Here is a 16838-nt window from a genome sequence, read left to right as displayed (position 1 = left end):
ATTATGGAGTTTGCTCTTTAAAAATTCTTCAATAAATCTTTTTTTTTTTTTTTTTTTTTTTTTTTTTTTTTTTTTTGTAATTTCGAACGAAGAAAATACTTGATAAAGAAAAGCATATTTTATTTTCGTTGTAAGGAACATTAATCAGAGCTATTGAATAGCGATTTTTGAGAAAAAAATACAAAAATATGATTGGTATATTTTGGCTATCAAAATAAAAAAAAGTAGGACAAGCTGCAATAAAAAATTGTTGGGCAGTCTTATAAATAAACCAAAGAGTTAACTTATGAAGAAGAAAGGACAAGCAGGGCACATCACCCTACGGAAAACATTGAATGAGGATGAGAAAGAAAGTACCTCAGAAATTGAATGTCGTAAATAAACGTTCATACGAATTAGAATAAATATGTGACACGTTAGGCATTATGGACTCTCTGGAGACTCATAGGCCTCGAAGCGATGTATCACAAGCTCTCCCTTTTACTCTGACCTGGGATTGACAAGGAAGGTATCCGAAGTGTCAATTGCATATCACATAATTTTTATATCCAAATCCTTTCTAGCATAAGGTAAAATGTAAGAAAAACATAGTGCCTACTTCGATATTATTGTTAGTTGAGATTTTGGCTATTAAAATTTGTGATTTTTGAAACCTCTCCGACCAAAAATTATTTCACTAATTTAGTTTTGTGACACAGAGTACAGCACTTGCTGGTATTAAATTTATCGAATAACTTCTGTATCAAACTGCTTAAAGATAAGCTAGTTCTAAGCTGCTTAAAGATAATCCAAGCTAAAAGATAAGATAATCTGTTAAAATATTTTTTTATAAAGAAAAAAAAAACTTAAATCAATCACGTAATGTCACCTTAAATGCTTTTTTCATAAATATATATAAATATAATTCTTTCGATGTTGGTAACATTTACCCTTGAATATTGTTTTGCTAAAGTATTTTAATACTCTAAGAAAGATATAATAGTACTTTTGTCGACCAATTTTTATATCTTTCGTGTACTGAGATGCAATTTAATTTTCATGAAGCTGTGCAATTTGAGTTCCGTAAGCTATATTTTCCCAGCGATAACGTGAAAAAGAATGTTTTAAATTGAAGATCATTTTCTTTCTTTTGTCAAAAAATATAGCTTTACTGAATTTTTTAAAGGGCCAAAGATAAATTATTGCATTATAATTTATACTCAAGTGATTTTACGTACGCGATGCTGTGTTATCTTAAATTTTATAGTTCAATTCATTTATCATTTTAGTATTTTGCATAATTTGTATCTTTTCATGTATCCTTGTTAAGTATTTTAAGTATGAATATGCATATTTGAAATGTTCTGTGTGTCAGGTAAATTACTAATTTACAACCTAGAACATGTTTATACTATTTTTTTAGAATACATTTTTACACAGAATTTAATGTCTAAAATTGGTAACGTCAACCTTGCAATATAATCAAGGGCCCTCACGCTAGATTTGATTTAAGGTTAAATGTTCGACTTTTTTCCGTTTTATTATTATTATTATTATTACTGCTAGGGATGTCACGAATATTCGACCACTTTTGCCAAATATTCTTTGATCGAATATTTAGTAAGATATTCGGCCGAATGTTAGACGAAATATTTGGCAAAGTATTTTTTCGAAAAAAAAAGTTTTTTTTAGGGGGGGGGTGAGGAATTTGAAAAGATTTAATAAAGAATAAATCTAAAATCGTATTTTTTACTATACATTATTAGAAATGGTTTTTACATATATTTGTCATGTTCTGAAACTAGTTCATTTATGTTCTGAAAGACAAATGGAAAAGTAAAACCTGAGGAATTGAAACTAGATTACTTTATAGTACTGAAACATAATTTTTTTACTGCTGATTTATTTTTCTAAATTATATTCAGGCAAGTCCATTTCGTCATTTTTTTTCAAAACATTTTTTTAAATTTTGTTTTTGATGTTCTTCTGTTTTAATTATAGCGCAGCATTTTAACACAGCGTTTTTTATAGACTTAATTCTTTTATTGTCATTTATTTCCTGTACGGTAAGACAAATAATAGTAACCTAAAAAAGTGGAATTCTCAACGTTATAGTTACATTTCAGAAGTAAGAGTAATCTTTTACTTTTCTTATTAACTTTTCTTTTTATTAGCGTTTTTATTATGAAACAAAATCTTTTTCAAGAGGTTTCTAATGAACGTTAATCTTGTATGACCACTTTTTTCTATAAATACGGCAATGTGAAAAAGTTAAATTGAGATTTTTAACGTTTAAATTTTTTTTAAATTAATAATTTAAGTTTAGATTTCTTTCTAGCTTTTTCTTTTTTAAAAACATTTGTTTTTATAAACTTTTTTATTATGACGCGGGCAATTAAGAGGGTTTCTATTCGACATATTCTTCACCTTTTTCTTCTTCAAAATACGGTAATTGAAAAACTAAGACGTTTAACTTCAAAATTTTCTTTCAAATATTAAGATCAATTTTTATTTTTTCTATTTTATTTTTATATATAATCTTTTTCATAGGCGTTTTTATGATAGCATTGCATTTTTAAAAGCATTTCTGATAGACTCGTATGGAAAAAGTTTTTCTTGAAAATATTTTTAGCATTAAAATTTTGTTTTAAGAATTAATAGGAAATTATTTTTTCTATTTCTCTTTTTTTTCCAACTTTACCACTTCAGTTTTTCTTATTACGGTTACTCAGTTTTTTTCATTTATCTCAAATTTTATTAGTTTTTTTCTATTACCTCATACCAATAAAAAAGCTAAGTTTTGACTATTTTTCAATAATGACCAAACTTATTTATATATAAAACTATTTATACTTATTTATATATTCATAAATAATCATCAATAATATTTATTAAATGTTACTATTCAGCCAATCTTTTTGGCCGAATATTCGGCAACTTGGCCAAGTTACTATTCGTTACATCCATAATTATTACAAATGTTTGGATGCTAAAATATCTTCTTTGGGAATGAATTTAAAATAATAATAAAGACATAAAATAAAAAAATTGTTTTTTAAAATTGGTAGTATTCACGGCTTTTTTTTTCTTAATATTTAAAACGCTATTATATTATGAGAATGTTAAAATATATCATAATTCAAAATATTTTTGTGTTCAGATTTCAAAGATTTTGCCCTGTAGAGTAAATAAAAATCTTTATTTTATTTGACAAGCTTATAACACAAGTATGTGGGATTATATGAATATTACTGCTTTGAAATTTTTTTGAACATCATTTCAATATCCTTAAAAATTTACTAACTATTCATCTCATCCTCCCGTTTCTAATAATAATAAAAAAAATTACATACCCAAAATTTTTTGGAAATATATTAATTACATATTCGCCACTTTAAACATTACCAAATGTGTTTCGCATTTCTTTGTAATTTATTGTACATTTTAAGAATTTATTTTAGCTACTATTTTTAATATTTATTTAGTATTACTTAATAGCTTACTAGTTATTACTTATTAGTTACTATTTTTGATACTTATAACTCCCTACGTGAAACTCACTACGATCCACTATGTTAAAAATGTATGTACGATCCATTATGTTATTAATGTATAATCACTAATTTAATTATGTTATGATTGTGTGAAGGAATTTATAATTTATGTACTTGATTATATAAATTTTACATGAAAATTACTTTTAACGAATTGTTGAAAGAATGTATATCGTTTTTAAATTGCTTCTATCGTTGAACAAGGAAAAAAAGCTACAAAATCTTTATGCGTCTGAGAAAATGCCATTTTTAACAAAGCTGCATCTTATTTTTTGCTCAATAACTACACTTTGAAAATTATTTTTTATCATTTTTTTTGTAAATTATTTTGTTTAAATAGTGTTAGAGTGTGATTTAGTTTCATTAAAATTAAGAGTAAGATAAGCAGTGAAATTTGAATATATCTAGATATCTCTTAAGTGGAATCTATTAAAAGCTGTCTCTTAAATTTTTCCCGCAGTCAAAGGTAAAATATTAATTCACCGTAAGAATTTAAATGAAATTGTTATTTCGAAAGAAGTTGATTCCTAGCCTCATGGAGTGAAAAGTAGAGGAATAATAAGAGATTATATTTTTTCCGGAACAATTTAAATGTGTAGTTAAAATAAAAACATAAAATAGAGATATAGGTCGGTATAAGTTGTTTTCTTTTATTCCTTTACACTTTAAACATTTTTTATTAGTATAAGAGCATAATTAAAGCAATTTATTAATTCTGATATAACTCTTTAGAAATAGTTCTAATGATGATTGAATTATGATGAATAGAAATAGTTAGAATAATTTCATACAGAATCATGAATATTATTACATGGAACTATTACTTCATGGAACGTGTATCAAATATAATATGTTGAATGCTCTAAGTAATTATGTTAGTCTATTACATAATTGCTGTGATTAATTTGTTAAGTGTACATTTCTAAGTTTTTTAAATTATTATAGCAGAAAAACAGTATGGCCAGAATTGAAAAAAATGAAACTGCATTTTAAATCATTAAAAACTGAAATCCTTAAAGACGTATTTACTTGTTAGTGCCTATTCGATTATCATTGGCATGTAAATCTTTTCTAACTCTGTTGAGAAATTCTTTTACTGCTTGAAAAGATATTTTCTTTCTTAAGTATTGTTTGTATAATTGATTCGTTCTCTAGTTCCCATTTTCTTCTTAAATTCTCGTATTCAATTAAATGCTACCCTCCTACCTCGGACAGTTTTCAGTTACAGTACTTTATTCATTTAGGTTCAAATCATATCTTCTTTAGGAGTTATCCCATTTCGTAATCACTTTATGGCCTTTTCGATTGCCCAAAGCTCTACGATATCATATTCCAATTATTTTGAATTTCACGATCGGCATACCTAATTTCAGCCATGCTATTAGTTTCACATTTGCTCAAAATGCTTTCGAAATACTCTAGCAATGTATCCAATAAATATCTCCGTCTGATCATAAATAAGAATTTAAGTCTTGTTTGACCAGAGTATCTCTTACACTTATCTTTGTATCAAAATTCACTTTGAATTAATTCTATTAATGTCTCCTGTGCCAACTAGGTTTTTGTCTTCAATAAAAAAAATTTCTCCTATTATTTGTCAAACTTATTTTATGTAATGCTAGTTTTTCCTTGTTATAACTGATTAATATTATTTGTATTAATAGTCTATTATCTTAAGTTTTCTTTCTTTATCTATATTTTACATTCTTCATCAAACCAACTTTTTGGTTCCCTTTTTATATTTTGAATAATCTTTGCATTTTTAAAAGAAATTGAAATAATGAGTACTATCTTTTCATTTTATGTAAATTTATATCTCCATATATTATTTTTAACATTCGACTCACAATTAATTATGTCTTGATGATTTATTGATTTTTATTTGGGAAAATTCATGTTTCTCTTTTGATTTTTTTATGATTAAATAATATGCCGCTAATTACGCTGTTACTTAATGAAAGTGCTTCTGTGCAAAAGGAATTACTGTTTTAATAAATATAATTTAGATTAATTTAATAATGTGAATTACAAAGAAAGCCGATTAGTAATTTTATGTTCAACAAGACTTGATAAGAAAACTTTAAAAGTATAAAAGTTGTTCTATATATGTTATAAAACACATGATGAAAAAAAATTATGCGAAAAAGCATAATTTTTTTCTTGTTCCATCTTCACTTGTTTTAACTCAAACTCAAAATTTGACCTATTTTTGGATTTTAAATTAAAGAACCTATTGACATTGATTTTAAATTTCGTTTGATTTTCGTTTCGGCAGTCTTTAAAGTGAGGTTTTTCTGGTATCTTCAAAAATGTTTTTAAATACCAATTTCTTTTTTATTTCTTTTGCCTATTAACTTTTCCTTCCTTCTTTTTAAAAATTGACCCTTTTCCCGTTTTCTTTATTTTCCAATTTAATTCATAATTTATTTAATTTCTAATTTCGCTTTATAAGCAAGAAAAGCCGNACCTCAAATACAAAGCATTTTTCAAAAAATGTAGGATTGTGGAAAATTATGATTTTTAATATTTACAGTAGTATTTCATATTTATAATAATATATTCCGTTTTAAAAGGGTTTGTTTTATCGTTATCTAATTAACATCCCAAACTTTACAATTGGTGAATTATGTTCACATACAAATATCAATACTCAAATAAATAATAATTGTTAAATTTACATATAAAAAAAGTAATAAATGCGTGCTTGCCAATATTTTTAAGATTTTTATGCACGTGATTAAGCTTTACAGTCTGGCATATATCAATGCTAAAAGTAAACGATAGTGGATCACTTAAAAATCATCTAGTCAGTTAAATAATTAACTATGATAATTATTGAATAAATGTATATAAATAAGTTATGTACTAAAAAACTCTGTATAATTTAACACATTAGGTTTTTTTTACCTATCTTTTTACTTTAATGTTTTTATTTTACCTTGACTATTAAGAATATTCTGTTAATAAAAGTTCATGACGTATAAATACTTCATAATATAAAAAGTACTATTAAATAATTTAAACAGCTAAACAACTAGTAGTGGTGAGTTCGTAAGTTAAGATTGTTTCATTTTGTTTAATAAATTTGACTTATTCTTTACAATATGACTTATATTGACTATATAGACTACTTTATATTGACTATTATAATATGACTTAATTTTAATTATTAATTAAACAAAATTTGATATGGTTTCATATCAAATTTTGATATGAAACTGAATAATTAAATAATGTGAATCAGAGAGAAAGCTGATTAGTAATTTTATGTTCAACAAGACTTAATAAGAAAACTTTAAAAGCATAAAAGTTGTTCCATATATAATATAAAACACATGATGAAAAAAAAATTATGCGAAAAAGCATAATTTTTTGATAGTTAGTCTAGGTTTTTGTCAATTATTTATTAATTATTTATTATTTATGTAATTTAGAAATTATTAATATTATTTATTTCTCGTATTCAATTAAATGCTACCCTCCTACTCCTCAATTATTTATAGAATTGTGTAGAAACATACCTTATTGCAAGGAAAATTTTTCTCATTTTTGCCATACTTCTCATTTTTTTTCATTTATATTTATAGTTAGTCAAAATTTCATTTATAGTCACTATTAAAAAATGAAAGAGATTTTACTATCCTTATATGAAAGAAAAAATTACAATAAATTTATAATTAAGTTTTTGAATTAATACACAAAAAACTGGAGATACAAATTATGGAGACAAGATTTTAAATTTTCAGATTTTCAGTATGAGTAGGTAGGTAACTGCACTCAGCTTCAGAAAAAAAATTTAACTGCTATGTTTCTAAATTAATATTGCGTAATTTCTTAAGTAAATTATGGATAAGGGGAGAGGCAGCATGATACATTTTATTACAAAAGTTTATTACAGCAAATATAAAAGTAAGAACTATGCATAGGCAAATTACGAAATTAAAAAATAACTGTAATGAATCTATAAATTAAATAAATGTTTTACAGTATGTTGCCTTGTGGTTTTCGAGCAATGAAGTTGCAACAGAACTAGTGATTGGGTTTCTTCTTAAAGCACTACGTTTCCTTCTTTATTGCTGTAAAATGAATTTTAGCTATGAATTATGTTGCGAAATTCGACAAAAAAAGCATATATTTTCTTAAGCGTATTAAGATTCAGTTTGCTCAAAAATTGTAGAAAAACCAAATTTCTTCACCGCATCTCCGTCATTAAGTAAACGATTCAATTACTTCTTGAGTATAAACTTTTGTAACTTGTAGACCCACATATATTATCAGTCTAAAAGTTTGTTAATTAAATATTCAATCAATATTCAATTCAATATTAAATTTTTCAATCAGTTGTTGGAAATTTTTTGCACTACTATAGGATGTGTTATTTTCTAGATGTGCGTCTTTTGCTTAAAAAACTAATTGCTTCCCCCCCTTTTTTTTAAATTTTTTTTTCTCAAGTACTATTTCATAACATCACAAACTTTTATATTGTTTCTTAATTTTGAAATCAATATTGTACTAAGAAAGAAATGATTTAAAAACTTATTTATTAATTGAAATAAAGAAAAATTTAAATATAAATAAAGGAATTCGATATTTGGATTTGATAAAAACTTATTTAAAATTATTTTCCAATTCTTAATTATCTTTAGCTCAATGATATAACTGTATAAAAAAGTTTTCTGAATCGATACATTTAATACTGAGATATAACCTGAAGAGCAGAACAAAAACCGACCTTCAAATCCTAACCACTCATGAGATTAAACTATTTCTGTCATCTTTGCCAAATTTGACCAACCCATCTATATTCGAACGTGCTGAATCCATTAAAAAATGTATGCCAATCCATAAAAAACACGCTTAGGTGGATAATTATGTAACTTAGTTATTAGTTGGCATTAATTTTATTAGTCAACTGTTCCACCACACGCTTCTTAAAATTATTTGAAAATTGAATAGCTGAAACTGTGTACTTTCTGAGTTGGAATCAAATGTTTTCATTTCTGCTTTTGTATTTTATATTTTCAAGGAATTCGCCGTTAAATTTGTTTTTTTTGGTTTTATATAATTCAATAATATTTTATTAAACTTCTTATTATGTTGAGAAAAATTCCAGTTCAATTTTTATTAGAGTATATTTTCTTTAACTGTATTTTATGCTTACTCATTATTAGAATAGATAAGGTTTAGCCCTGGGTAGTTTTAACAAATATCCATTTTGCTGGCATCATAAAATTTAAAATACGCCATGAGGCTTTCATATAGCTATATTATTTTCTATCTTTTATTCTAACTTCCTTATTAATCTCAAAATAAAATAAAAAGTGAGTATATGTAATGAGTTTTTATGTGAGTCTAGTGATTATGTTTAGTACTGGTTATTAAGTTCTTAAATAGTTGAAAATTCAATTTTGAGTAACAGGGACCTTCAGCAAAATATTCATATCTGCTGCTATGTTACTTCTAGTAATATTTATAATAATGAGGCTGTGAATAGCGAAAATGGAGAAAAACAGCTTTGGGAGAGTTGAAAAATTTAGTTGGAAATTTGGAAATTTATGAATTATGGTTATGGCAAATGTTAAGAAATATAAGAATAAACTTTATCTTTCTACTTAATTTTTTTTTTCATTTCCTTAAAAAAAATTTCTGAAATTTTCATATTTTATGGATTCTCATATATTGTTATTATTTTCGGTATGTAGACAGATCAATATATATTTGCTTAAAATAATGGAAACTAACTATGCATTTTTCCCCATAGAAATTTTTCCTGCTATTTTTTCCCTCTGCGTTATCTAAATTATCTGCGTTATCTCTTAAAGACATAGCTTGTTTAATCTGAGTTTAGAAATCGAATTTTTGTGAATGTTAGTTGTTTTTCTTATATTCAAAATAATTTCATTTAAGTGGCACTTCAATAAATTTCAATTAATTAAGTAATAACGGTTCATTAAAATATAACTGAAGTTTACCTCAATACTTTCTTAAAGACATTTAGTTTATTTTTAGATTACTTTCTTATTAAAGAACTTTCAGAAAGTTAAATATAATTTAAATAAATTATAAAATCCTCAAAAATGTTATTATATTTTACCGTTTTAAAATTATTATCTTTTTACAAATTAAATGTTACAGAAATTGATGCATAGAATATAGAGTTTGATATTTTAAAGCTAAGATATATTTCTAAAATAGGAAATCTTTGAAGTTTTCTTACATTGCTTTTAAATAAAATGTTTTCATCGTTAGAATGTCTGTTTTTGGTTAGCTACTTTAAAAAATATTTTAACTATAAACTAAACAAGATTTCTTAACTGAAAATTATCTTTCAATCTTTTCAAGCATGTTTGTGTCATTTTAGTAAACTCTCCTTTGATCATTATATATAGCATGCTCTGTGTTTTGCTCGTTCGTATTTCTTCTCATTCTTTCTGTGTGCTATTAAATGTATTTTTAATATTCATTAGCTTCAATATTGTGCTTTTTATCTTAGCTTTTGTGTTTGTTCTGCATTTTTTGTTTATTTTAATTTTTCAAATCTATCATTTAAATTACATACCTGCCAACTTTTTATCTATTCGAGGAGGATTTTCCCAAGTGGTAGTAAAATCGAAGTTGAATTACAGTTAAATACAGAAAAATATTATTTAGTTTGTTAGATCTTGATATATATATATATATTAGTTTATTTATATGCATTGGTGATCAAAATCATTTGAAATTAAATTTATAAATCTGAGAAATAAACATAATGCATACATTTTACTACCATCTTAAGTATGAAAATAAAATCTTACGCAAAATGCGTAAAAGTTGGCAGCTATATTGTACTTGATCATAATAGGTGTGAAGATTTTTGATGTTCTTTTATTTTATTTTGCATTAGGAGTTTAGATGATGTAGAGCAAGCAAGTTATTTTTTTTATGTAAAGTAATAAATTATGTTGAAGAAATTAAATACATAGTTGCGTACGTTTTGCTATCAAGGTTGTGTTGTTCATTGTAATGTTTTCGTAAAATATTTTTCATAACTTTAGCAACCCAAACAGTATTTGAATTTATTTCAATTTCTTAGTATATATTTGCATTTCGTGTGTTACTATTTTGATTAAATTTTCGTCTAAGATTCAACCCATTTTGGTAAAATATAATATTACCAAACTAAATTATTGTTTTAATTGAACTTATAAATATTTTAATTATAAGTAAATACAGAATGGCTATAGACAAAATTGCTTATAAGTTTTTCAGCTTTTTAAAAATTTTCAATTATTCTTTTTTAAGTCGTGATATGAATTTCTTTATTGTTAAGTTCTTTAATGCTTAAATAATTTTTCCTTTATGTTATGTACTAACATCTTATTTTTATATAAATAATTTTTCTAAGATTTCGAAAAGTTTATTTAGTTTTATCTTTTGTATCTCTATCATCGAACAATTCATTGAATCCGTATCAGCACGTTTTGTGTCTACTAACTAAGTGACTAAGTCAATTAAAGTTTAAATTTTTTTTTTTTAATAACGGCTGACACTGAACTTTCGTTCTTCGCCTTAGAAGATGCCGGAAGTGTTGCTCATTTATCGTTACCCAGTGGGCACCTGTGAACCAAAGTCACGGAGGCGAGCAACATTACCCACGCCACACTACTACAAATACCCGTTCATAGGGTGGGCCACATTTATACATTCACTCATCAGAAGACAACAGAGAGAGAAACATCCATGCCCAGACCGGGATTTGAACCCGCAGCCATTGGCTTCGCAGTCAGGCACGCTAACCACTCGGCTACCTGGCCGGCTAGCTTTAATTTATAAGCTTAAATCAGTTTGAATAATTATTTACGCATGCATTTTTAATTGATTCCTATACTTGATACTTAGTCATTATTTAAAGTTTTTTGATTTCATAATTAAATATTATACTGAACTTGCAAAAGTCAATAAATTTCAGAGTAATGTTAAACGGCAGAACTTTTTAGGCAGAAACTTTTTTTTTCAAAATAAACTATCAATATATTTTTAGTCCTTAAATTATCATTTCTTCAATAATAGAATATTTCAGTAGAGTAAATGTAAAGTCGCTTATTCTTACAAATGTATATATATATCTATATAAAAATCATTCATAATTGTATAGCTTTGCTTTTTAAAATAAATCTATCTATTCAATTGCTTTCCTTTCAATTTCAAAGAGCATGGAAGTTATCCTAAGGTTCTAAATATTAATCATACTCAGTTAAATATTTAATAGTTTTTGAAGCATTTTATTAATTGTATTAATTTTCATAGCTAGCTATATATAGCAAATAGCTTTCTCATATAGCTAGCCTCATAGCTAGCCTCATATAGCAAATAGCTTTCATAGCTATTTGCTATATGAGGTTAATTTGGTTTTTGTACTTTAGGTATTACCTTAAAGTTGTTAAAACTATTTCATTTATTCACCAAATTTTGTAGATTAATTATAGAATTTTTTTATAATGAAAGCGATATCATACAAGATTTGATTACTGAAAGAGGTTAAAAAATTTTTAGCACTTCTGTTTAATTAATGAAAATAGATCTTTCATTTATTCAGTTCATTCAAAAATTAAGTTTGCCTACATAGTCCTAAAAGTTTTCAGAAAAACTTTGGATTAATTTCTCAGTTAGCTCAAACAAATTCATAATAAAAAAGCAAAAAAATCAAGTTTTATGTTATATTTAGTTTCTATAAGTTACATACTTCTTAACTTTAAAATCATTTCATTCTTTAATAAAAATAAAAATTTTGCTAGTAAGCTTAAATCATGAAGAGAAAAAAAATCTTGTTTTGTATGAGTAGAAATGAAAGCTTTCGATCCTCTTTTTTTTTTCAAATACTAAATTAAGGGACAATGATTGAATGCGCAACAGTAATTATTTGTAGTTAATTGAAATAGTAATATAATACTTTTATAAATTTTTTAAAGCCTTAGACTTATTTATTTTATTCTGTATGCTTATGAAGAAAAAAAAAATTTTTTTGAATTTTGATCTCATGTTTTTAATTTTAATACTTTTTAAATTTTCATATGAATTGTTTCAGACGGAACAAAACAATATTTTAGTTAAATTTTCTTAAATAATAATTAATTTGTTGGGAAATTCTATTTGTCTTTTCAGGTTGTTATTAATATTTATGATTGTCTAATTGTTTTCGGCCTAAATAATAGTAAGCTAACTTTTGGCCGAATTTTAAAAGCACCTCTGTTTATAAATAATTCAATTAAATAGATATATTTAAATGCTTAATATATTATATAAATGCTTATATATTATTTTAATAAAATTTTTTGTTAAATATATTGTAACTCATGCTCTTTATTTTCTCTTTTAATTTATTGGTTGTTTTGTTTTACAAATTTCAATTTACCTTCCTTTATCTCTTTTGCTTTATTTTGCTCAAAAGGGTAATGATGATGCTGAGCTTGAATTTATAAAATTTAGGAATAAGATCAGTTCTTCGCTCAGTCCTGTTAACTAAACTGAAAATTTTCATGTGAAAGAAATTTCCTGATAATTAATCTAAAAATATTTAATGGTCTATATTTTTATATCATTCAAAGGCGTAGCTATTTTATCTTGATGTTTAAATTTTTTTGCATGTATATTCAATAATGTAGATAGCTTTTGGCACAGCTTATGTATTTTTATTCATTGCTAAATCCTTTTATTCAATGCTTGTCGTTTGAAATTTATGTGACATATTATTTTGTATTTTATCTATTTTTATGTATTCATTTTTATTTTATCATTAATAAACTTTTAATCATTCTACACAAAATGTTCATCACAAGCTAAAACATTTAAGGAATTTTATATTAATATATTTTTTAAAAGATATAAGATATCTACTTCAAGGATTTTGTTAATGTGTATGTATACTGAAATAATCTTTTTTGTCTAAAATATATTAAAGCTAATCTTGCTAAAAATGTGTATGCTAATGTTATTTAAATCTCCTTTTTAATATATGAAAGGCTTCAACTATATCCGTTATTTTTTTAGCTAATTATTTAAACTGCTTAATTTTATAATCTGTTTGAAACAATTGCCAAAAATGGTAAAATTAATATTTAAATGTAATTCGTTACTTAATTCTGTTGTAGAACTTATAAGTTCAGTTTCTTAATGCTTATCTTTAGCTCGAATATTTTTTTTTAAATAAAAATTTGTTTTCTATCATTTATAAGTTTGTCTGATATTTAATGTATACCTACACATTAAAAAAAATCCTATTTTTTTATTTCTATGTATTTATTTCCTTGTTCATTATGTATGCTATATTTAACCTTTTTATTTAAACCTATATTGTCCACAAGCAGCATGATTTTTGCATTTGTTGTAATCCTTGTTTTTAGTTTTGGGTTGTCCTGGTAGTGATTTTGTGTTCTTTTGTTTTCTCTTACCCTTGCAGAAGGAGGCTCCTTTTCCCGAATGTTACTGGATCGGCAACCCACCTCTTCTTCCTCCTGCCCTTCCACGTCCACAGGTAGGACAAATACCCTAATCTAAGATTAAGAAACAAGTAGTTTTAGAATATTCAAATGAAATTAGTATATCTTAATATTGACCAAAACTTAATCACACAAAGAAAATAAAAAGTTCACTGTTTCTGACTATGGATACTTTTACAGAAATAATAGATATTATTCCGTAGCAAAACTGTCTTTTAAAATTATGTTTCTTCATATTTCTTTTTTAATTAATTTTAAGGTTGTTTATATTCAAAGCTTGAATCTTTGTCTTAAATACCAATAACTGTTTGCAATAATACTTTTAATGAACCGTTTAAAAGAGTTAAAAAGCTTTACCATTATGTAATGCTATGGTTGACAATCATACTTAAATTAAAACTTTATCAGTCCTTAAATTCTCAGTAATTTAAGTCTATTTCTCCTTCTATCAAATACATATTTCCAATCAAATCTTTATATTTATTATTTTATCCTGTGTGCTTATCTATCTATCTCTATTTATATATATATATTTGTGCAGGATTTTAAGCGTTTGATATATTTACATAATTTTGTATAATGCTATAAGATATTCAAGTGATTATATGCTATCCCGTATAGAATTACATTTAGAAGTTTTTCTATTTGTATTTCTCGTATTAAATGTATACTGAATGTGTGGCTGCGTATATTATTATTTGGCTAATTAATCAAAATGTACTCAAAGATTCATTCCAGTTTCCTATTTCACTCTTATTTTAAATATATAGTTGGGTATATGTCAGTTTGTGCTGCTGCAAATCTTGTTCACTTGAGCTAATCATGAGAATATGCTGACTCATTCCCATATGGCTCAAGTCCAGCTTTATTTCCAGAATAATCACAATTCTTACTCTTTATGTTTCTATGGAATAATAATGAACACTTTTTTTTATTTCCCTCTATTCTCTCAAACTAATTACAGTGTAAATACGTTTTTAAAAGATGATTTTAGGAAACAATATTTCTGAATAGACGACTGAATTTTCAAAGATATCAATAATAACAATGACTTATTACATATTATGCTAAATTTCCTTCAGAACCCATTAATGTTCTCAAAAATTGTACAGAACTTTTTTAAGTACTTATTTCCTTATTTCTTTTAAATTTAATTAATCAAGTGTTTGGCTGATAATTAAAACTTTTTAAGCCTGAAAAGTCAAGACTAGGTTTTAAGAAAGGATTACGTTGTATTACATTAAAAAAAATTTCAAATAGAACAAAGCAAAGTTTCGTTAATTTTACTTTTCGTATCAGTCTACAAAATATTGCAAAACTGTAATAAATAATAAAAAATGATGAATTAATGAACTAATTCAACCTATTCGAGTTAGAAGTAAATCATTATTATTATTATCAACTATGATAAAGAGCAAATAGTGAATGGTTTACTGAAATATGATGATGTATAGCGAACATATATATGACACATATACATGATATATAGTGTGATATGCAGCGATTGAAAATTTTTTACTTTTAACAATTATCAATAATTTTAAATGTTTGCTCGAAACTGTCAAATATATTTGAACGAAATAAGAAAAATAGAAAAGCTTTAACAGTTGTTACAACTAATAAAATTGATACACGTTCTAAACATTACTTAAACGGTTGCAAAAAGTTTGTCTTAAAAATGATTACATTACTTCATCTATGTGTATTATTTTAATAAATAAAGGAATATATTAAAGAATAGTTTAAGAATAATTTAACTTTATTTTGAAAATATATATATAATGTTTTGTGGATGTAAAAGGCTATCTAATAACTGCTGGAACATTTCCCACAAAGTAACAAGTAAAACAATTAAGTGCAATTTGCTATACAACATCTTTTTTTTTTCTTCATAAAAAAACAATTTTTTTTTTTAACTCTAACAAATACTACTTTAAAATTTTTGAGTTTCATTAAATGATTGTGCTAGTACATCGTTAAATATTTTTCTGCAATTTATCTAATAAATTGGGAGTGTACGAAATGAAGCAAAGCAATTTCTTCATTTTGTCCTTATAATTTTTATTATACTCTACGCCTATATGTAGGAGAGATTGGAATAAATAAGATTTCTTTTTCAGAAAATGCTGTATCAAAAATAGGTTGCATGTAATTAGATTAATATGTTATGTTGATAGGTATATTACTATGGGTACTCATACTCTCCCGTTAAGCATATCGTAAATGAAATGAACTCTGTCAAAGTTTCGCTATGCTTTTTGATAGAGGCATGGGGAAGGTATTTATTGATGATGTGGCGTGGTCGCCGTCTCCTTTCAACGAGGGGGTGCGAGAGGAAAACAAATCAATGCCACCCAACCTTGACCTTGAGTGGAAGGATCAATTAAAAGGAAGCTTTTGAGATATTCATGAGAAGTGAGCGGGAGCGCGGAAAAATTGAGCTTGCTTTCTCCGCTTTTCAGAATGAATGCTCGCTCATTTGAAATCGATGCTTTTTGTTCTAAACATGCCTTTTTTTAGATTATAAGAAGCTTTTAAAAGGTGTAAAAGTTTTTATTATTACCATTTAAGATTAATTTTATATATTTTTTTATAATTTTATTTATTTTATATATATCATTTTATATGTATCATTTTATGATTATTTTATATGTATTATTTTATGATTATTTTACATGTATTATTTTATGATTATTTTATATGTATTATTTTATGTGTATTATTTTACTTTATGTGTATTATTTTATGTATATAATTTAAGTGTTTATCAAATATCACCATGAAAATATTTCAAAATATATTTTTTTCAATCTCTTCTCCTTTTGAG

The 16838-nt window shown here is 25.1% G+C and overlaps 1 protein-coding gene across 4 annotated transcripts in view; it reads left to right on the top strand.

The window, feature by feature from the left end:
• LOC107437115 (hepatocyte nuclear factor 6) overlaps window positions 1–16838 on the top strand; it is a 93685-nt gene that overhangs the window by 10858 nt on the left and 65989 nt on the right. For all 4 annotated transcript variants that reach the window (XM_016049013.4, XM_071187812.1, XM_071187813.1 and 1 more), the window contains exon 2: window positions 13972–14046. In XM_016049013.4, the coding sequence (XP_015904499.1) occupies window positions 13972–14046 (75 nt within the window). The remainder of the gene's footprint in view (window positions 1–13971; window positions 14047–16838) is intronic.

This window comes from Parasteatoda tepidariorum, chromosome X1 (genome assembly GCF_043381705.1).
Source record: "Parasteatoda tepidariorum isolate YZ-2023 chromosome X1, CAS_Ptep_4.0, whole genome shotgun sequence".
Taxonomy (NCBI): domain Eukaryota; kingdom Metazoa; phylum Arthropoda; class Arachnida; order Araneae; family Theridiidae; genus Parasteatoda; species Parasteatoda tepidariorum.
This window is presented reverse-complemented; position numbering and strand designations above follow the sequence as displayed.